Source organism: Oryza glaberrima, chromosome 2 (assembly GCF_000147395.1).
Source record: "Oryza glaberrima chromosome 2, OglaRS2, whole genome shotgun sequence".
Taxonomy (NCBI): domain Eukaryota; kingdom Viridiplantae; phylum Streptophyta; class Magnoliopsida; order Poales; family Poaceae; genus Oryza; species Oryza glaberrima.
Genome location: NC_068327.1, coordinates 17,830,357 through 17,852,890, shown reverse-complemented (window position 1 = coordinate 17,852,890; position 22,534 = coordinate 17,830,357). Strand labels below are relative to the sequence as shown.

The 22,534-nt window shown below is 41.5% G+C and overlaps 2 protein-coding genes and 1 long non-coding RNA gene across 3 annotated transcripts; all 3 read right to left on the bottom strand.

The window, feature by feature from the left end:
• Positions 1-1,197: 1,197 nt before the first annotated feature.
• LOC127762151 (uncharacterized) lies at positions 1,198-7,792 on the bottom strand. The gene is made up of 3 exons (XM_052286539.1): positions 7,520-7,792; positions 2,928-2,944; positions 1,198-1,662 (listed from the first exon to the last, which is right to left on the bottom strand). The coding sequence occupies exons 1-3, from the start codon at positions 7,719-7,721 to the stop codon at positions 1,450-1,452; spliced, it is 432 nt and encodes a 143-aa protein (XP_052142499.1). The 5' UTR covers positions 7,722-7,792; the 3' UTR covers positions 1,198-1,449.
• Positions 7,793-9,701: 1,909 nt separating this feature from the next.
• Positions 9,702-13,235, bottom strand: LOC127762559 (probable LRR receptor-like serine/threonine-protein kinase At3g47570). The gene is made up of 3 exons (XM_052287059.1): positions 12,340-13,235; positions 10,353-12,307; positions 9,702-10,259 (listed from the first exon to the last, which is right to left on the bottom strand). Exons 1-3 carry the CDS (start codon positions 13,233-13,235, stop codon positions 9,853-9,855), a joined length of 3,258 nt encoding a protein of 1,085 aa, XP_052143019.1. The 3' UTR covers positions 9,702-9,852.
• Positions 13,236-20,302: 7,067 nt separating this feature from the next.
• LOC127762152 (uncharacterized) lies at positions 20,303-21,445 on the bottom strand. Its single transcript, XR_008015394.1, has 2 exons — positions 20,905-21,445; positions 20,303-20,711 (listed from the first exon to the last, which is right to left on the bottom strand). It is a non-coding gene; the product is annotated as an uncharacterized LOC127762152 (long non-coding RNA).
• Between the last annotated feature and the right edge of the window lie 1,089 nt (positions 21,446-22,534).

Sequence of the window (22,534 nt, the reverse complement as noted above, 5' to 3'; positions counted from 1 at the left end):
TCCAGATTCTTTGTTAGGATTAGGTTTAATGGGGATGGAGGGGGTAAGTCCTTGAACTCTAAAATGATACTTTCGAATATTCAAACATGTCCTGTTGTCTTATAGGTCCAAACAAACTTCAACTCGCTCCTTGCGCTAACGCTGACGTGGCATGTCACGATAACGTCGACGTGTCAGTAAGACCCACATATCAGCAATATATGGAAAAATTAAAAACATCATTTTCTCCTCACATTCTAAATTTTATTTTTTAAAATTAAAAACATTTTCCTCTCTGTTTTAATTTATTTTTTTATATGATTGATATGTGGGTCAAACCAACACGTAAATGCCCTTATGGCATGTCACGTCAACACATAGAATAAATTGAACCTCGTTTAGACGTATATATAACATCTAAAATAAGTTCAGGCACCCAAAATGTATTTTAGAATGTATTTTAAGAGTTTAGAAATCTAGATAACACATACAGACTTTGAAAGGATTTTTTAAAGTAAAAACGAGGAAATAAAAGATGACAAAGTAAAGTACCGAACATATTTGACTTCTGGGATAAATCCTACAAACTATTGAAAAACTGAACTGTTATTAATTATTCAAATGCTTTGTTAGAAAATGGAATCCGTAGATTTATCTTAAAAAAAACTATCATAAAGTTATTATTAGATATTATAAATTACTTAAAATAGGGCACAATTTCTCATTCGGGAGTAAAAAATCAAAGACAATTCATAGGTGATTAACCGTACACGCTATAGTAACGTATCGATTTCGTCCGGGTGCTAGTCCAGCTTACAAGTAGCAGGAGACGAAGGCAGATCGATCGATTGATTTCTCGCTGTCACGTGGTCTTCTCCTTATCCCAATAGAGTATAAGGTTCCGAAGAAAAAGCTACCAGCTGATCCCTCGGTTCCTTGTCAGAAAACGATCGATCGATCAAGAGCATAAGCATATATGACCGAACGGACTAACAACATGTTCAGAATCCAGAAAAGGCGACGAAATTCTGCAATGAACTTCAATATGTTGAAGCAACCGTGGTTTACGTAGTAGGTATACTGATCTGCTGACAAAAATGCATTGGCTCCCCTGCGCACACTAACAAACGAGCATGTGTAACAGAGGCCGGGACGATACTCGATGGATGCACATGATGGGTAGAAACTAAGAACAAGCAAAGGAAGAGGCAGGAACAGTATGCAGCAACAAGAATTTGACATTCTTCGCTAGCTAGATTCAACAGAAGAGCTCAATCGACTTACAGTTTTCTGTACTCAGTAGCGGGCTAGCATAGTACAGTTGCAGTAATATTTCCCTTGTTACACAGTGCAGCTAGCTAGAAATTAAGTAATTAGTATGCATAGGAGTAGGAGAGAGACGAAGTCATGAAATTGAAGGGAGGAGAGAAGAAGAGAGATGGGTGGAAATTGGAAAAGAGTACTAGGTGACTAGCCAGTGTAGATGTGGAGGTGGAGGGCGAGGGTGAGGATGGCGAAGGCGGCGAAGAAGATGAGGGTGTGGACGAAGATGGCCTTGCCGTTGGTGCGGAAGCTGCCGAAGTCGACGTGGCGGTGCGTGCCGGGGAGCTCCACCAGCAGCCCCGGCGAGAGCAGCACGAACAGCACCACCCCCACCACCACCGGCGCCCAGTCCGCCATCTCCTCCTCCTCCTCCTCGCAGAGATCGCGGCGGCAGGCAACACAGTGAAGTGGAGAGGAGGACACAACAACGGGAGAGGAAGAAGAGAGATGGGGAAAGGTCAGGAACACGCCTCCACCGGCTTGCTTTTGATGCGGATGGAACGGGACGCCGCACGTACGCGGGCCCCCGACGAAATGCGCTCGCAAAGCGTAGCGATCGGTAAAAGCCAAGCCGCCGACGGCGTGGACCAGCCTGCCTGTTGCTGTGGCCGACGCGAGGCGAGTGAGACAAGGAGTCGCGCGAAGCATGGCGTCCGTGCGGTGCGGGGGAAGCGGTTGTGGGTGTCCTCATCTATTTCACTAGTATTTGTGAGATCGATCGCTCTTCGTTTCCAGAGTGCACGGGGGCGGTGCGCCTGCCGTTCCGTGCGCGTGGGCGTGTGGGGCTGGGGCCACGTGCTTAGCTGCGTCTCTTGTGCTCTCGAGCGGTGTGCATAATGCAATTCCCAACCCATGACAGTAGATATAGTTTTCATAAACTCTACATTATCAAGAAACTAGTACTAGACACTACTCTTCCAATACAAACACTACTATTCTATATTTCAATTTAATGATTTTTATCTTACATGATGTCTTGGATGTTTTGTAGAAACCATGTCTCATGCAAGATATGGTTTCCTTCTCTTTTCTTATTTATTCACTTGCCACATCATTTTTCATTCTAGGTGACAGCTTATTTAATACTATGGACATCATCCTAATCATTGGGTTAGGAATGGCCTAAAAGAGCCGTTGCTAGCGTAATTATCTGGACACCACGTCTCTCCTCAAATTCTCTTCATGTTTATATATTGTTATCCTTTCATAAACTATTTATTTATCACTACTTCATTTTTATTATGCGTCAACTCCTTCAGCATACCCTCCGTAAAAAAAAATCCCATCCTAATTATAAACCTAACATATACGTAAAAAAAACCCCTCAAAAACAGCTTTAAATTTAAGATTGAAAATTTAAAAGTTAACTGATAAGTATATGTATAAGCGAAAATAATGAGGTCCTTAATGGCTACGGCAGCAGCTGCAGCAAGTATTGCAGCCGAACTACAGGTCCTTTATTGTTACCCTTTCAAAAAAATGTTTATTTATCACTACTTCATTATTTTTTATGCGTCAACCCTTCAAGCATAGGAGTACCTGTATAAGCTGTTAGCTTCTAAACTCGCGTACAAACTCAAAGCACCCACACGCACCTCTGCACTCAAGCCAGAGCCGGTATACACACTGCTAAAGAGCGGCTCTGTTATTACCGGCCAGAGCCAGACATACACTGCTAGAGAACGGCTCTATATTACCGGTTTGTAACCTCCTTTATTATTGATTATAATAACCGAGACAAGAAAACCGAGACTAAAGATCTCGATCCTAAAGATATATACTAAAGCTAAAAGAAATGTGGGATGAGAGATTGCGTATACTATCTTACCTACTATACACATCTAACTTAGATAGAGATGTTTTTTTTAACTAACCCTGAAGACATCTTTAGTGTACCAACTGGTGCTAAAAATATATTTAGTCCAACACCAATCGATACTAAAAACGCATCTTTAGTACCGATTGGTAACATTAATCGGGACTAAAAATATTTTTAGAGACCTGGACTTTTTTTAGAACGGGTACTAAAACATCTTTAGTACCGGTTCTTAATACATCCGATAAATTTGTGTTTTGAGGACTAGGATAAAAGATGAGTTTTCTGGTAGTGATATATCCATAGACTGCACGTGGGTGAGAGAAATAACCAAAGTCGTCGACAGGCTTCATATGTGATCATCGTGATGGATGCTGTACCTGGGTGAGAGAAATAACCAAAGTCGTCCTCAGGCTTCATATGTGATGGATACTGTACCTGGGTGAGAGAAATAACCAAAGTTATCAACAGGATTCATGCCACCCTATCCATTATTCCATATCTATACACGTGAGGCATAGCATCAGGGTTTATGATTTCGAGATGACCTTATGTTCTGGGCTCCGGTGGTACGACGGTTTTAGCGAAATCCAGTGGAAAGCTGGTAGATTTTGAACAAATTTCATAAACCAAAATTTGAATATAAATTCCTTAAGTTTACCGATACACTTGCGAAACCAGTCGGCTTTGGTGAAATTCCGAGCGAAATCAGATGCAGGACCACATCCCCTCTTTATTCTATTATCTAGGCTAAGTATTAAGTGGGCCTAATACATGGAATTCGTCTCGGGAAAGTGTTTTCCCTTTTTTTAAATCACTTCTCTTTCTTACTGTAAAGTTCAAGAAATACACGGAATACACCAATTGAAAAATTTATACCCAAATACTCCCTCTGTTTCTAAATATTTGAACCATTAACTTTTTTAGCACATGTTTAACCGTTCGTCTTATTCGAAAACTTTTGTGAAATATGTAAAACTATATGTATACATATAAGTATATTTAACAATGAATTAAATGATAGGAAAAGAATTAATAATTACTTAAATTTTTTAAATAAAACGAACAGTCAAACATATTTAAAAAGTCAACGGCGTCAAATATTTAGTAACAGAGGGAGTAAGTTCTATGAATATCATACTATTTATAGGATTTTATTGGATTTTCTTTTCTTTTTTATCAATTCAAATTTGAATTTGAATGAAATCCATTGAAATTTCAGACAGCTTTTACTTTTGAGCTACGTTAAAACCTCGATTTTCCACGAAATTCGACCGCTTTTCATCGGAATAGTGAACCCCGCGTAGCATCAGAAACTATGGACTATGGTAATCCCCGATGCGAAACCAGCGTCGAGCGACACTCGAACACGGAATATTCACTACGTTACGAAGGCACCGTATCTCAACAACTGCACCATTTCTTTTTTCAAAAAGGAAATAATAAATACATACGAAATATTTCGCGTTGTCATATATTTATGTACATTTTACAACGGGATACTCCTCCATTGTAAAACATAATTTTCTAATAACTGAACTTAAAAAATATGCATTTCGTGTCATAAATGCAGTATCCTTATATTTGTTTTATTATATTTATGACATTAATTCTGTAATTGTCAGATACTTTCTCCGTTTCATAATGTAAGACTTTTTAGCATTGCCCACATTAATATAGGGAGTAATATATGACGAACTAAATAAGTAATAAAATCACACTGGTCTCTACGCATCTACTAGGATGCACACGATAAAGATTGAGAAAAAAAAAACCAAGATAGCATGAACAAATCATGCCACTTTGGGATATCAAATTCTCCAACAGACCGCAACACAACTATGATGCACACTCTAGAACAAATCTCCTATTGTTTGTGTTTCATCTTATAAACCACTGTGTAATTTTGAATTTTAAAATTTATTTTTAGATTTGTTTTTGGACTTTCTTCATAGTAGTTTTTCTATAACATTGGCCTTTTAAAATCTCTATGGACATATATATCGAAGCTTTGCTTACAGTTTATTCTGCCACATGATAGCAGTAGCACTACTACAATAAAAATCTCATGTAGCGGCACTCCTCTAAAATCTGGAGTTCTAAAGTGTAGAGATATTTTCAGATGCACTTTAAATATTGTCTAAAATACTTTTAATCTGCAGACACTTTTAGTATATTTTGTTAAATTTATCTTCTAAAATATGCATGATATATAATAGCATTTTCTTGAGACATTTCAATCTCTATAGAGATACTTATCGGAATTTTAATCTATGTGAAATAACTAAATATAAATAATACGAGGCACATATATACAAGTAGTACTATGAGAGGTTGAGATGGTTAGAGCATTCAAGTTAAAAATGATGTACAGGTGAGGTTTCGGACAGGGGGTCGCCGGGGATTATTGCCTCGGGCTCCTCGTGGAAATCTCCGCTAGTATTACCCCCGGGCCCAAAAGTTGTAGGTGCCGTCGGTAGTTTGGGTAGAGCGGTGGGGCTAGCGATCAGTCCGAGGGCAACATCACTATACCAATTGCAGTGCGGTGCCCAGAAAATTATAGATCAAGATTACAGCTCGCTCGCATGCAACCAAGAGGTGGCGAGGCCTAAAAATACTGGCAATGTCGCGTTGCTCAAAGCTACAGGGATGAGGCAACGTGTCATAGTCAGGCAGGAAGATTTATAACTTCACCACCAAGGGAGGATAACGGCGGTGACTCTAACGTGAAATGGCTTCGGCCACTTGTTTCACGATCACGTGGCGAGAGAAGCAAGACTCAGCTATCCCGGGGCCTTCTGACTAGGGATCCCGGGGCATAGTAAAAACAACCACACACCATAATTCTCTCATTAATTCAAAGATGTTAGAGGGAGCAATGATAAGACATAGCATGGGTTTTCCCGAGATGTTAGCGGCAATGTAGACACACCCCTTTTTATAAAAGGAGGGGTCATGCCAATTAGAAATGACTTTTTGACTATTTGAAGGAGAAGAAAACCCTAAAAAGAACTAACACTGTAAGCCTCTTGCATCCACATAGTGCTTAACATAGGAGTAGGGTATTACGTTTCCGAATGGTCTAAACCTGTATATTTTTTGAGTGTTCACATGATCTTAAATTCGATCTCTCGCCCCTTGGACGAATCTCTAAAGGAGGGGGGGGGGGGGGGGGGAGGGTCACTACTAGGAAAATGATTTGTTGCCACCAAAAAAATCGTGGCAATAGACCGGTCTCTCTTTCCCATTGTAGGAGAAGCAATCTCTAACACCTACCGTATTACATATAAAGGATCCGACCCACCTCAGTAGGGTATAGACTGTGTGGCTATCTAGTTCCTATAATCTCCACACACCCTATTATTGTTTTAGTTTTATTCATAAATGTTATGGATTATCGTGTCACGCTTCTCGAGCTTGTAAATACTAAGAATTTTGCAAAAACTTTCTTCATTAATATTTCTTTAAAAAACTTTTTAAAAGTATTTTGAATATTTAACTTTTTAATATTTATTCTTTTTTTTTCATTTGTGCTCTTGAGTAATTGTCAAAAATTCAGTTTTATCCATAATTCATAATCTACCAAAAGTTTAGAACAGTGGAGATTGCATTCGGAAAATCGTATAAAAATCAAACAGCTGGGCATTCAATTTTGTATACACCATATAGGCATAGGTGTCTTATAATACCTTTATAATTCGAATAAATGGTAATATTTTAGACATGGACTCATTTTCTATAAGGTGTAAATTTTTTTTGGATGTTATACTAAATTGCATTTCTACGCATACTCTTCTTTAGTATAATCTACCTCGTTATAATTTGGATCCATGTTGCAATATGAATGTTATTTATGAGCTATATGTTTCCTTTTTGTTGCTCTATAAAAGTTATACTATAGTAGTCTAATAGACAGATATTACAAACTTTATGCGCAATTTGTGCAAACATCATGCATGTCTTCGAATCAGAGCATATATGAGATCTTATATATATATATGAACTGGAGATACTCTAGCATGTAACCTTGATCAACTATAGACCCTCCTGTGGAATCACACAGCCTGTAAATGGTGTCGTCCGGGCGCCTCAATGAAAAGGAAGCATATATGCATATATTAATCTGCAAAAAGCTAGTAGCTTGCAATAAAGATGAAATGTACTGTACGGATCGATTAAACGTACGATTACAATATGATATAGGTGCTATGTGCATATGACACCTCCTCCAGTTCTCCTATTACTTTCAGTGGCAACAGTCTTATTAGAGTACTATGTGCATATGACACCTCCTCCAGTTCTCCTATGTACTATGTGCACTACAATACTACATGCAGGTGAGGTAAATTAACGCACGTACGTACATGCATCAGATCGATCGGAGCTACGGCTAGCCGGCACGGACGTGGATGCCAATGGCGACGACGAGGACGGTGAAGAGAACGAAGAAGAAGACGGCGTGGACGAGGACGGAGACGCCGCTGGTGCACATGTTGCCGAACTCCACCACCCTCGTCCTCGCCGGCACCTGGAACAGAAGCCCCGGCGACAGCAGGATGAACAGTATCACCGCCACCACCACCGGACCCCAGTCCACCGCCATAGCTAATATAATTGATATACTCCTATAGATGTGCTTGCTAGATATGCATTATATATGGACATGCAGTGCAAGTGCTCGTGGCTTTGTAAATATATATGTATGTGCTCACTGAATTTTGATTGATATAGCTGGCCTTTGGGTACAAGTGCAGATGATCACTGAAGAAGAAGATAATGTTTCAGCACGAGGGAGTGATCTGGTGAGTAAAGCAAAAGGGTCAGAAGGATGAGATGTAGCTGTAATGCTCTATTTGCTGTGTATAGCTTTTCTTCTCTTCTCCTCCTTTTGCAGAAAAATTGCTTTGCAGCGATCTGTCATATATCGTGCATTGGTTCTTTCTTTAGCTAGCTAATCTGCTTTTCTATGTGTGTTCTGATGTGGCAAAAATAAAGGTACCTAGCAGGGCCAAGAATGGATGATATGTTAGTGACAACAATGAAATAGTATCTGATTAAGTTTTTTGAGTCCAGGTCAATTTGGCTAAATTCTAGGTGCCTCGGGTAACAAAACAGCTTATGGCCAACGAAACTGTGAAGGATGTAGGATAGAACAAGACTAAACAAACCAACCGGGGGTGTCTGTGTGTGGGGTGTGTGTGTGTGTGTGGGGTGGGGGGGGGGGGGGGGGAGGGGGCTGAATGGCAGGGAAAGCCAAAAGCCCAAAACTTTTTGCCGAATTAAAAGTTACTCTCAAAGTCGATGAAGATCTCGACGTAGTCGGTCTAACCGCCATGTCACACCGATCTGACCATATGCCGCCGGTCTGACTGGTGTTGTCCAACCGGTCGGACCGCCGCTTCCTCGCCTGTTGCTGCTCGCCGCCGCCGGTCTGACTGCCGCCACATCGCCAGTTAGACCGCCAATGTCTCGCCGGTTAGACCGCTCGATAAACTTCGGTCAAACCATCGGGATCCAGAAAAACACGTATCGACGAAACTCTCTTGAAAGTAGATTAACTTTGTTGCATCTATATGTGTTTACGAAGTGCATCTAAAGCACTCCTCTTTCAACTCTCGAACTAGGATTGAAACCTTGAAACCCTAACTTTTCTCTTTCAAAAAATCGATATCCTCATCTATTTATACCCATAACATGATTGTCCCTAGCCACGAATCGAACTCATACAAAAAGTCCTAATCCCCTATGAAACCTTCCGTACAAGAAACAAACTTTGCAAACTCCAATCTTTCCAAACTTGGACTCCAATCCAAATTTGACTCATCTTTCCATATGCACATAACACCATGTACGTATATGCCATATGGAAACCTTCACCTCCAAGTGCATTGTTCTCTAGCCTGAGCATCCTACGTGATATCTTTGACTGTCTGGACCTTAACTTCTCCCAAGCATTGTTCTCTAGCCTGAGCATCCTGAGTGATATCTTTGACTGTCTGGACCTTAACTTTTCCCAAGCCTAGTTCTGATCCATCACCGACTATACTCCCATGGTCTCAAGCAACACCTGCACATAAACAACAAAGAAACTCTATATCCGAGTATAAGTTCGCACCAACTTGACTCACATCAGCACACAATAGTATCTCATACGAATAGAAACTATCTAGAAGCCATATCATGAAGCAATCTAGAAATTCCACGAAAATAACCTGGAAGCGACTCCCACCTAGAGTCTGCCGGTTTGACTGTCGGGCAGCCTGATCAGACCGCTTGGACACCTCCGGTCTGACAGGTGGCACCCGCTCAGTCGGACCGGCAACCCAGTGCCGACCACCGCATTGTTCACCGTCCGAAACACATCACCGCATTTTCACAAACACTTACCTTTGACAATTCTTCATCACCACGAGCACCGCATTTTCACGAACAATTACCTTTGACAATTGTTCATCACCACGATTAAATCATCACATGATTTCACAAAGCGCAATGCAAGAGCAATGGATCATCATCAGTGTTATTTTTAGTACTATTTTGGTTTATGAAATTGATTATTTTGTTTCCTTGGTCATATAAATAAAACACAAACGATTACATTTAGCCCATACTCTACATGATTAATTATGCGCAAAAAAACCAAGAAGAAAAATACAAAGTGTGGAAACAGTAAGAAAAATATATCCTTGATGTTCTTGAAATACTTTGTAGTTACGGACTAGAGTAGTCATGCACTAAGTTTGCTGAGTGCCCTGAACTGTTAGGTTGGATTCATAATCCGTCTTGACCTTGTGCAACTTCTTGACCACCTCAATAATTGATACTCTTTTTTCAGGCAAGTCACTGGAGCATAGCAATCCCAGCTCAACTATTGACACAATGCATCTGTCCAACATGTTCGAGGAGACGTCCAAGGCTATTCCAATGTCGCCGATCCCATTTGTTTTCTCATCTTGTAGCAGCTTGTGGTCAACAACATCAACAAGCCGAGCCGGAAATGCATCAAAAACCCATTGCCTGAGGCTTAGCTCTCCATCAAACATGGGATCTGTAGGTCTTTTCGCAGTTAAAACTTCAAGTAACAAGATACCATAGCTAAACACATCGCTCATCCGTGATGCTTTTCCTATCAATCCGTACTCTTTAACAAATAAAAGATAAATATTATGAGAAATATAAATTAGTTCATGAAGAATCAAATGACTGCTGCAAGAAGAGATATGCTTATTTATACCTGGAGCTATGTAGCCGATTGTCCCGGGCATACTAGCAGAGATAACGGAGGTGTCATCTCCTAGCAACAATTTTGCGATGCCAAAATCCGCGAGATGAGCAGTGAGCTCCTCATCGAGCAACACATTGCTTGGTTTCAGGTCGCAATGTAAGACAACATCAACATGACGATGGTGTAGATATTCCAATGCCATTGACACATCTAGCATTATGTTTAACCTCTCCCGGAATCCTAAGAATGACCTACCTTCCGAATGTAGAAGCATCTCCAAGCTACCATTTGGCATGTATTGAAGGACCAGTGCTCTGAAGTCCAGATTGGAGCAGGTGCTAAGTATCTTCACCAAGTTTCTGTGTCGCACCATGCGCAATGCATCACACTCGACATCGAAGCTTCTGGTGGCTCTCTCTGATTGCACATTAAGAACTTTTATTGCAACAATCAAACCATTGCTTAGCTGGCCCTTGAAAACCTTTCCAAAGTTTCCGATACCAAGTAGATTGCCTTCACTGAAGTTGTGAGTAGCACGAACAATTTCATAGTAGGAAACCAATATGTGGTTATTAATTCCACCGATAACACTTGAAGGGGCAGGTAACTCTTTTCTTGTCTTAAATTTTCCTTTGAGCATTAGATACAAGCAAACAGAAGCAACAATAATGAATGTTACAATGCTGGGAAGAACATATTTCAGGATTTGTAGTTTGCTAGAACGAGAATTGCTTGCACATGCTGAAAATCCTAGGCGTGGCAAACCACAAAGAGCTCTGTTTCCTACCAAGGATTCAAGAGTGATGTTTGAGAAGACACCTCTTTCCGGTATCTGACCTTCTAGCTTGTTGAAAGAAAGGTTCAGGTTAGTGAGGTAAGTGACATTGGCTAAAGACTCTGGAATGGTTCCCACAAGAGAATTGTCAGACAAATCTAACGTCACTAAGCTAGTTAACTTACCAATTGTATATGGTATTTTGTCTTGCAATAGGTTATGAGAAAGATTCAAGGATGTCAGCATCTCAAGTTGTCCTAGTGAGGTAGGAATGCTTCCTGATATTTGGTTCGTTGAAAGATCAATTTGGACAATTGCTTTCATGCTCCCAATATCAGTTGCCAATGCTCCACTTATGGAGTTATGAGACAAGTCAAGCTGTACAAGGTTGCTGAGGTGCCACAAGCTTATGGGGATGGAAGAAGATAGGTTGTTTCGGGGTAGAGATAAGCTCCGGAGATTGCTGAGATTGCCTATTCCACCAGGGATGGATGCAACAAATTTGTTACCACCTAAGTACAACTCTACCAAACTGCTTAGCATGCCAACTTCTGTTGGGATAGATCCTGTCATGAGGTTATCATGGAGGTTGAGCATTTGGAGATTCTTCATTTGCATCATGTGTGTGGGGATCGTTTCAGTTAGTTGGTTTGCGTAGAGATATATCGCGATGAGGTTGCTTAAATTTGCCATGGTAGGTGGCAAGCCACCTGTGATTTGGTTGCTATGCGCCACAAAAGAATCCAATTTGCTCGACAAGTTCCCCACACTGTCAGGGATTCTGCCTGTGTAAAAGTTCATCGCTATGTCTACATATTCGAGTCTCCTACAGTTGGAAAGTGCAGCAAGGAAATGAAGATCTCCTTCAAGATTGTTCGCTTCGACATTGAGATAACGAAGCATTCCAAGGTTACCAAATGTTATAGGTATGGTGCCATTTAAACGGTTTTGAGCCAAATCCAACTGTAAGACCAAAGATAGGTTCCCAAGAGATAGTGGAATAGAACCAGTTAGTTGGTTCGCTGCAAGATTCAACCATGTCAGTTGTGCCAACTGTCCTAATTCTACCGGGATCTCTCCAGTTAGCTGGGAGTCGACAAGGTCCAATTGACTAAGTTGAGTGAGATTGCTCAATGCAGGCGGGATTGTCCCTGCAATGCTATTTCCACCCAAGGAAATAAGGGTAAGTTGTGGCAATCGAGTCAACCATGCGGGGATGACATCCTCGAAGAAATTATAGGACAAGGAAAGTACCCGAAGAAACCGGCACGCGGCGAGGCCCGAAGGGATCCTTCCCTGGAATTCGTTCCTAGAGAGGGAAAATACTTGCAGCATGGGCAGATGGAAGCTTGTATTGTCAGGGATAGTGCCAGTGAGACTTTGGGTCTTTGCAAGGGCGATGACCTGGAGCTCAGACATGTTGAAGATGCCAGGTGGCAGAGGACCAGATAAGCTGTTGTCTTGAGACCGGACAGAGATGCTATGCTGTCTGGTATTTTCCCCGAGAGGCTATTGTTGCCGAGGTTGAGTACGCTCAGCAATGGCGTGTTGTTGAAAACGCTGTCCGGTATTGGCCCGCCTAAGTAGTTGGTGTCAAGACGGATGTATCTTAGGCTACCCAAATTTTGTAGCTCCCGAGGGATCTGACCTGACAGATGGTTATGGTACAGGTCAAGTTGCTGGAGGCTCGTGAGGTTGCCCATGGCACCAGGAATAGCACCCGACAAGCTATTTCTGTTGAGGTTGAGGTACTGGAGACGACGGAGCCGGCCGAGCTCCGGTGGTATTTCCCCGGTGAGGCTAGCGTTGGTGAGGTTGAGGATAGAGAGGAAAGACAGGTTACCGAGGCTCGGGGAGAGGCCGCCATGGAGCGGCACGTTGGGCAGCGCAAGGGCGGTGACGCGACCGTGGCGCTCGCCGCAGGACACGCCGGCCCAGTGGCACGGGGGCGTGCCGCTGGTCCAGTTCTGGCGAAGCACCCCGAGCGGGTCGGAGAGCCCCGCCTTGAACGCGAGCAGCGCCGTGGCGTCGCTGTCGTCGCCCGAGGACGACGAAGGTGCCGCCGCCGTGGCTGCCGCGAGAGCTGTGAGCACGTAGACTGCGACGACGAGGGCCATGCGATCGAGCGCTTATCTGGGACAGCAGGTTTGTTTGTTTTGAGGTGGCCGGCCGTCAATTCTCCATTATATAGTCACACCAATGATCGATCTGTGGCTCCATAAGTCCATAGTTGGCAGGCTAAGAAAATTATCCCCGCCTTTGAATTCCACCTTACCGTGCAAACCGGGGCAAGGAAGTTATAGCGCGGTTGACTAATTGAAGACTATACCGTGCAAAAAGGACAAAAATAAATAAATAAAATCTACGGCCGTCCTAATTAAACTCTCGCCAGTTCCCACCAAACATACCGTCAGCAAACCACCCATGAAGACTTTTCTCTTTTAAGATAATGCAATAAAACATCCTGGCCTTTAACTTCCTACAAACGCTCTCATGCCGCCACATGGCGCTCTAAAAACGCTCTCAAGCGCTCTAATAAAATAGAGAAAATCTCAGAAATTCTAAGGAAAAGAAAAAAAATCTAACCGTCAATTTTCATTTAAGTTGATGGATCCATTAGTTTACACCGTTAGATTAGATCCATTATAAACAGTAATCTATCCCTCCTAATTTACCATGTAATACTTACCTAGAAAATATTAGCCGGAATAAGCCAAGAAGGCATACGTACACAGAGTTAACAACCACAAACGAGAAAAGAAGAAATGATATACAACAAAAAAGAAAAAAAAGCATACTGCATATATACGTACTACGTACTATTGGAAAAAAACGTTGCTTTTTAAACTGGATTTTCACTTCCTCTCTACTATTTTCTTATGACGGCCAACGTTAAATATTTAGTGAAACTACCGAAAGAAAACGACCATTTTAAACTAGATTTTCTATTATACTTCCTCTGGATTTTTTTATTTTCTTTCTGATGATCAACGTCAAATATTTAGTGAACGTGGTAGTATAAGAAAAATATATTACTTCATCAAACATGCACACACAAAAATACATCTATAATATAATATCAAATATCAAATAAACGTATCATTTCACACTACAATTGTTGAGTATAGATATATTTTATTTGCATCAATGGGCCTACATTGATAGTTAAAGATGAAATAATGAGTAATTAAGATATTACTCGGGACATATTGTCAGGAACACAAATAAAAAAGTATTGTTTAAAAATATGTCACATTTTTTTCTCGCAAAACACATTTAGGATTTTAGCTGTTACTGACTCAATCTACGCTTTTGATTTCTATATATTTTTTAAGTACATAAGTAATAAATTTAAGGTTGAATTCTAAAGTGCTTATCAGATTGGCTCTCCTTCATTTATCTTGAGCATGTTCTCCGAACTATTAAATTATTATGTGTGTTTTTGCAAATACTTTCTATACATTTTTTTAAAAAGAATCTATTTTTATCTTTGTAATATTTAATACTTAAATTAATCTTGCGTTGATGATCTATATTATTTTCCATGCCTAAGTTAGGAGATAAATTAGATTATTTATACTATAAAATTTAAAATTAAAGAATCAAGTTAACTATATTATTAAAAAATTCATTAGTTTGGATAGATATATTCTACGGACTAGTTATAGTTCACTAATCCAAACATTTTTAAGAAACAAGCAAATGAGTTTTGTTGTCTCCTCGCTATTTCTTATCTATTATTAAACTAAAACAGAAACAATCAAGGATTTTTTTTTAGAAACACAGCACGCGCACACCCTACCCTTTTGAGTATATCCAAAAGACTAAGCCGACACATTTTGAGATTGACGATGTCACTACGGGCATCTTGCTGTCGACGGGTATGTCACCTACCACTGGAAGAATAATTAGCCATAAATACGAGCACCGATGTCAAGTCTAGGATTTGAATCAGGTGGACAAGTTCCACCACAAGAAATCTAACCAATTGAGTTGTGCTCACTTCGCAATAACATTGGATATTAAAACAATCATAATTTTGAAGCTACATTACTGAAATACTTCTATGCCTTTTTAACTGGTGAACTATTATTTATAACCATTAGATCTATCTTATATAAAAGTTAAGCATGTATTCATGGTACATGGCATTTCCAAAATATTATATTACTGCACAATTATATTTCATCATTAACTTCGATGCTCTGAATATTCCGCTTTAAGTACTGTTAATGATTTTAGAGCAAAGCGAATTCGAAAAAAAAAATTCTCCCTCACATTTCCGATTATTAAATACATTGTAATTTAGGTTTTCTCCTGGTTATCCAAAGTCATTTCTATAGACGATTTATTGGTGAATTAGGAACTACAAAAATAGGGAAACTCCGGGTGTGACAGAGGTAGACCGAGCTAGGCCGCGCGCAGGTGGTGTGGCGGCCCTCCACGGCGGTGGGCTGCGTGCTCGCCACCTGCGCCGGTGTAAGGGAGACGAGGCAGGGAGAGAAGACAGAGAGGATTGGGGAAAGAGAGAATAGAGAGAGGTAGAGGGTTTACAGGTGGGGTCCACTTTTTCTTTAAAAAAATGCTGACTAGGCTGCTACATAGGACTAAAACTACCACGGATAAAAAATGCTAACTAAGCTGCCACATAGGACTAAAACCATCGTGGATTGATCCGAGGGTGCTATTTGTCCGGTTTCAATTGTTAAGGGTGAAAAATGCCTTGTTTTGTGGTTCAAGGGTGTAATCTGGTTGACCGTGATAGTTCAGGAGGGTATTTCGTACTTCTTATCCCATGATGGAACCACCAGGGGCTTGATCATAATCCTGTGATTTCAACGATGAAATCAAAATAGCCGAGTCAGTCTAAATATCAATCTCATTTATCCCTTGTACTAAGGCAGATTGTAGAGCAGCCAAACAAGCTCCAGTTTCAGCACATCCATTTGTTTCACATATTAGATAAAAAAAAAACAAATGGATGCACCATCGATGTTGAGCTCAGATTGCCATTCAAAGGAAGAGACCAGCGTTTACCAACTATGATTCTTTTGTTTGATTTATCTGGCACGGAAATCGCTAACTCACTGGTCATAACTTAAGTTCTATGAACAACTATTTCCGGTGTAAGACCTGGTTCACCTAAGTTGATCGAGCGTGCCACCAATTCCATAAAGAGCAGCACAGTCTCCAGCCTCTGCGCTTGTCTCCGTATCGAGTTGTTGAAACCATTATCTTAGATTTTCGGTTTCAAAATACTATATATCTTTGATGTTCTTGAAGTACTCCCTCTGTTTCATATTAAGTTGTTTGACTTTTTTCTTAGTCAAACTTTATTAAGTTTAACCAAGTTTGTAAAAAATTAGCAACATATAAATATCAAATTAGTTTCATTAAATCTAATATTAAATATATTTTGATAATATGTTTGTTTGTGTTGAAAATACTATATTTTTCTATAAACTTGGTCAAACTTGAAAAAAATTGACTAAAAAAAATAAACGACTTATAATATCAAACAGAGGGAGTAGTTCATAATTACGGACTAGACTCATTAGAGTAGTCATGTACTAAGTTTGCTGAGTGCCCTAAATGGTTAGGTTGGATCCATAATCCGTCTTGACATTGTGCAACTTCTTGACCACCCCAGCTCATGTTATAGGTATATATGGTGCCACTCAAATGGTTATGGGCCAAATCCAACTGGAAGACCATAATGGAAGACCATAAAAGAGGTTCCCAAGAGAAGACGGAATAAAACCTGTTAGTTGGTTCTCTGCAAGATTCAACCATGTGAGTCGTGCCACCTGTCCTAATTCCATCAGGGTCCCTCTATTTAGCTAGGAGTCTAGGACTAGACAAGGGGTGTGTTCCGCACCTCCTTTTCTTAACCCCTCTCCCTTGTTTTTTACGTGCACGCTTTTTAAACTACAAAACGGCGCGTTTTTTCAAAAAGTTTCTATACGAAAGTTGCTTAAAAAATCAAATTAATCATTTTTTTAAAAATAGCTAATACTTAATAATCACGTGCTAATGGACCACTCCGTTTTCCGTGCAGACTGTTCCCGGGGGAACGGGGAGTAGCGAACACACCTAAGATCTAGTTGACTAAGTTGATTGAGACTGCTCAATCTAGATGGGACTATCCCAAGTAAGTTGAGTATTTCTTAAGGGAATATGGGTGAGATATGGCAATCGAGTCAACCATAGGGATGGCATCCTCAAAGAAATTATAGGAAAAGAAAAGTATACGAAGAAATCAGCATGTGGATCGATGTTGATGTAGACATGGTGAGCAAAGGTGGGAAAGGGGCAAGTGGTGGATTTGCTATGCCTCTTTTCCTGACCATGATGTGGAGGGGGTGAGCTGCCACGGCGACCCATCTCTGTGCTGGGCAATGTAGAGCAGGTAAGTTGTAGAGAGACCCTATCTCTCCTATTTTACCCTCTCCTCTCCTTGTTCTTTCCTCTATGGTTGTTTAGTCTCGAGCTCAACCTCTGATCCACTTCGCTAGGGAGAGCTGCCGAACGTCGCCCAAAACATGGAGGGAGGAAAGGGGATTGATGGGAAATGAAAAAGATGGTCGACGTTTGCAGCAGTGATTATTTTGTTTATTTTGTTTTTGGCATGGTGTATGTGTGGTATCAGGTTTTATTCTTCATTCTAGCCTTGGTACCTACAGGTATCACCTGATACCAAAGTATCAAATTTGGGACGTAACTAGTATCATCTCGTCTGAACGAGATGACGTGGTATAACAACCCCTTTTATATTGCTTTGAGATATGATATTTTATTTTATTTTCGCTTATTTTCTTTCCTTCCGCTCGTTATTTTCTCTAACAGGAATTTCCCATTGTTTCCCCAATCAATTTGTGCACAAATCGAACAAAAATAAATCCATTCAAACCGAACATCAAAACGGGAGCACGTTCAGGCCATCGAGGAAGGGCTGAAGAACTCACCGGTGCCCTTTACCATCGTCGTCAGCTCTCCTCCACGCCTCACTGACTTACTGTGGCCCGCTCATCGACTGTCATCTGCCTTCTACGTTCTCCACCACGCGGAGGCTTGCGCGCCCACACACACACACACACACACACACACACACAAAAAAAAAAAAAAAACCATCATTATGATAGATTTTTTTCCCCATATCACTATAGGCCCAAATTCCCGAAGAAGATATGAGCACAAAATGTGATTGATCCAAGCATGTCCACCTTTCGGCCCAAACTAGAAAACCTGGCGCGGCTCTGCCGCGCCCTTACAGTGATTGGTCTAGTGTTCTTGTAGAGTGGCCTTAAACCAGGAAATTATGCGCATACGCAGTTATAGGTAATGCATTTTGTTTTTGAAAATACTCCAATATCCGGTGTTCATTAAAATGTTTGAAAATGTTAAGTTAAACTTTAACAAAAAAAAACTTATAACAAAAGACAACAAATGTAACTATACAAATCATCGTTGAGGCGCATAGAAGAATTGCACCGTTTCATAGAAGTTGACTGTTAGCATATCTTGTCATACCAACTTCGATAAAACCATAGCCCAATCAACCTCATCATCATTCATCGGATTCATCTCAGCAATCTTAGCGTCCATTTTGGGATCAAAATAAATCCACTCGTGATATAGAGTGCACATCATATCAATATAGCAATTGTATGCATTGATAAGGACTTTAGTGTACATGCTATGTTCGTAGTAACATTCCCCTCAAATATTTCCTTGCAGCACCCCTGATACAGCTCGTCATGTAGATGCACAATCTTTATGCCTTGGTACTCATAGTAAATAAACAAAGTTTTCCTAGAAAACAAATTGAGTAAAGCAGTTATAACTTGATATATTGTTATGTTCACAGAGAAAACAAAATGAGAGAGAGAGTAAAAGGATAGAACTTGATATACCATTATGCTCACAATGAAAGAGTAAATCTATTAAAAAACAAAAGGAGGGCAACAGTCAGACGATGCACAACCCCTATGCTTTTTTATTCTGCATATCTAATGTTTTTTTGGCAAATATTACATCAGGATAATTGTATCAGTTACTCAGACGATCAGATCACATGATCCATATTCTTTGCTGATACTAGAGTGTTTTCTTTTATAAGAAGTTGCTAGCTAAAGATAAATATATCTTTTTCGGTTGATGTGGTAACACTCTATCTGTGAACCTAAAGTTACATATGTGTGTGTGTGTGTGTAACATGGTTGCAGTGCAGTGTAAAGCTAAGCTTTCTCTCTTTTTAAGACTAAGAGAAGAGGAGGAAAGGTGACAAATAGTGGTTATATTTGGTGTGTCAGGATAAAGTATATAGAGCTTGGATCAAAGCAAGACAAGTTCCAGACAGAGGTAAATATTTCATGTCTGTACTTGGTCTTGTCCATACTATTTTTCCTAGTTAAAAACATGAATATTATTTCACTTCACAGTCAATGTGACCTTTGACTTGAATTGGTACACTTGTGCTCTAGCTTTTATCATGTGGATAAGAGGACAATCAGGACAATCTCAGATCCTTTGCATTTGAGCTAAGAATCTCAATGTTCTCACTTTGTGGATATGCACAGACATAGTAACTGGCTACCTGCTAGCCCATCTGGATTAAAAGCTGCTCATCCACAGTATCTTCGCATGAGGATACTTCAACAGATGAGCTGCCCTTGTCTTGACAATCTGCTCCACAGTTGCAGTTGTCAAAGAACCAGTATCAAAATGCAATTTCAATATGCAGCATTAACAAAGACAGGGGGAAAGGAGAGAGAGGAAATGATGGGTGATAAGCTTAGGCTGTTCTTCAGAGTGCTACTAACAGGCAGAGATAAAGTATAGAGTTGTAGAACATTCTATTTCTGCTGAAGATTATTAAGAACATTAACGTAAAAGTGAAACTGGATTAATAAAATGGATAGTGAATTAAAGTGAATATATTAGAGAGATGATGATGCTAGTCTAGAGGTTTCAAAATGTTACAGAAGATTAATTCAATCAAAGGACACATTTCTACTTCAGAAAGATAGCTGAAGAGAACATTTGCTTTTCATTACTCAATGTTCAATTTATATTTTGAACTCATGAAACAGAAAAGCTGAAGTACTCCTACAACACATTTAATCTGTCATGACCAAAGTAGCACACTGAGAAGAATTCAGAAATCATGGTTTGCAGAACAGCAGAGCATCAATTCACCAAATATACTGAACATTTCAACATTGGCACAGTAACAACTAACTTCAAGGCATCAAGGAATATTCACCGTAAAATGAAGAACACTTTTCTTCTGTGATGAATATAATGAACCATATTTTTGTGAAGCTATGACAAACTTGTTTAGAAAATCGCATGATATATTGTATTGCCAGTATTCTATTTCTTGAACTGCATGTGTCTTTGTGTATTCAGCTTATTAATTTTTGCATTTACATTGTTGACCTAGTTATGGTTAGATTTGTGTTGAACACAATATAGCACAGCTAGCAGGCAAAGCCAAACAGAGATGTAGTAATTAACATGTCTGGGTGCTGATGTGCGAAGGTGTTCCAGATGCTTGGTCTTCTGCCACCCTCAGCTGCACCACCCTTGTACTGCATGTCAAGAATGGCTAACTCATCAGATTTCAGATCAAGACAAAACATGACACAATGGTAATTTTTGGCAACCAATCCATTTGGTGCCAATCTTAGCATTATTAAGTAGCATCGTGTATCACGCAAAAACCACCAACAAGTGCAAAAGAAAATCCTTTATTTTTCTGAATTATCGGTAGAAATTAATCACCTGTGGAGTGAACATGTAGGGGACCAATGGAGGGAGCTCCTACATTACGGCGTTCAACGGCGGCGGCGGCCGTAGCACGGTCCTCAGCACCACGCCCGTTGCTGCATGGCTAGCGGCCTCCGTCCGAGGCGGCCGGCGAATCAAAAGGCAAGGTAGACGAGCGCGGTGATGGATGTGATTTTTTCCTACCCCATCCCTGTGCACAGCAACCGAGCTTGTCGCCCTATCTGGTGAGGATCTTCTCCGCCGCCGCTCGAGGATCCCTTTTGCCATGCCGCCACCGAGCTTGAGGGGAGAGGCATCGTCGTCGTCGGAGCTCGTCGCTGACACCGAGCTCCTCTCCCTATATAGCGATGAGGAAGAGGGGAGGACAGCAGACTGAACGGCGTGCCACCGCATGGGAGGCTCGGCCTCGGGCGCCAGAGGCGGAGCGGCAGGAAGAGGAAGAGGCGGCGGCGGCGATGTCGGCGCAGGTGGGAGGGGAGAGCGACGGGGCGGCGGTCGGTGGATCGGCCTGACTTTTTGCAAAAAAACACCTAACATCTTCTATTATTACAACGAAGTACACCGCAGCGATCTGTCACCGTAGATCTACGATCTGACGGCTACCGGAGGGAATCTAATGCTGGAATCGCATGGCGCCACGTGGAGGGTCTATTTGGAAGCGAATCCGCGCAGATTTCCATATTTAGAGATTCCCTTCTTCCTAGCTGTTGAGGACACGCTTTCTCCTTTCTGCAAGGAAAGGTATACTATTATTCGTTCCGTTGTGGAACATGGAGAAGCATCCTCCCCGCTGAAGAAACGCCGGTCCTTTTTCTCCCCCGATCGATCGCGAATCCCTTTCCGTTGGCGGATCCCTTTCAACGGAATGGAATGTGACGCATCCAAGCGTCTCAGGTGGCATGCAACGTACCGACCTGGAGGAGTAGTGTGCGATGACTCGAAAGCTGTGCGCGCTCGTGTGCAGATACACTATACACACATGTGTTCAGTTCAGCGCTAGACACGACGGGAAGCACGGGACTAATCTCACCGGCCACCCACGTGAGACAAGCCGCAACAGTGCAACACCCCCCAAGCCACGGCATCCGGCAGCGTGTGTAGACGGACGGAAGGCGACGCGGACGCCTCGAATCGTGGGGGATTTTGAAAGGGGAGTGTAGTGGGAGGAAGGCCAAAAAAAAAAAAAAAAGCGTGAGGAATAAGAATACGTAGCCCGAGAGAGAAACGAACCGAGCGCGGCAGCGTCACGTGGCAGGCACACCAAGCGGCTCGTCGCACCGTTGCGGTCACGCTGACAGGTGGGCCCCCAGACAGAGGCACCTGGCCGCGTGGCGTGGGTGGTGATGGGCCCCGCACGCCAGCCACTACATTAGCTCGTCGCGTCACGCCGACACCCACTGCACTTCGAGCGGCGCTCTCCTCGCTACTTAAACGCCACGTTGCTACCAGTCACTGCTCTACCAGCCGTTCAGTTCATTAATTACAGTCACTTCTCCTCCACCGAGAGCAAGAGAGCTGCAAGAGTCGCAGATCGAGAAGAAGCGATGGCGGATTGGGGGCCGGTGGTGATCGCGACGGTGCTGTTCGTGCTGCTCACGCCGGGGCTGCTGTTCCAGCTGCCGGC

Excerpts from the sequence above, each read along its gene's own strand:
- LOC127762151 (XM_052286539.1), bottom strand. The coding sequence starts at position 7,721 with ATGGCGGTGGACTGGGGTCCGGTGGTGGTGGCGGTGATACTGTTCATC.
- LOC127762559 (XM_052287059.1), bottom strand. The coding sequence starts at position 13,235 with ATGGCCCTCGTCGTCGCAGTCTACGTGCTCACAGCTCTCGCGGCAGCC. Across the intron at positions 12,308-12,339 it reads CCTATAATTTCTTCGAGGAT|ACTTACCCTTATTTCCTTGG; the intron begins GTCATCCCCGCA and ends TCGATTGCCACA. Across the intron at positions 10,260-10,352 it reads AATCGGCTACATAGCTCCAG|AGTACGGATTGATAGGAAAA; the intron begins GTATAAATAAGC and ends TATTTGTTAAAG.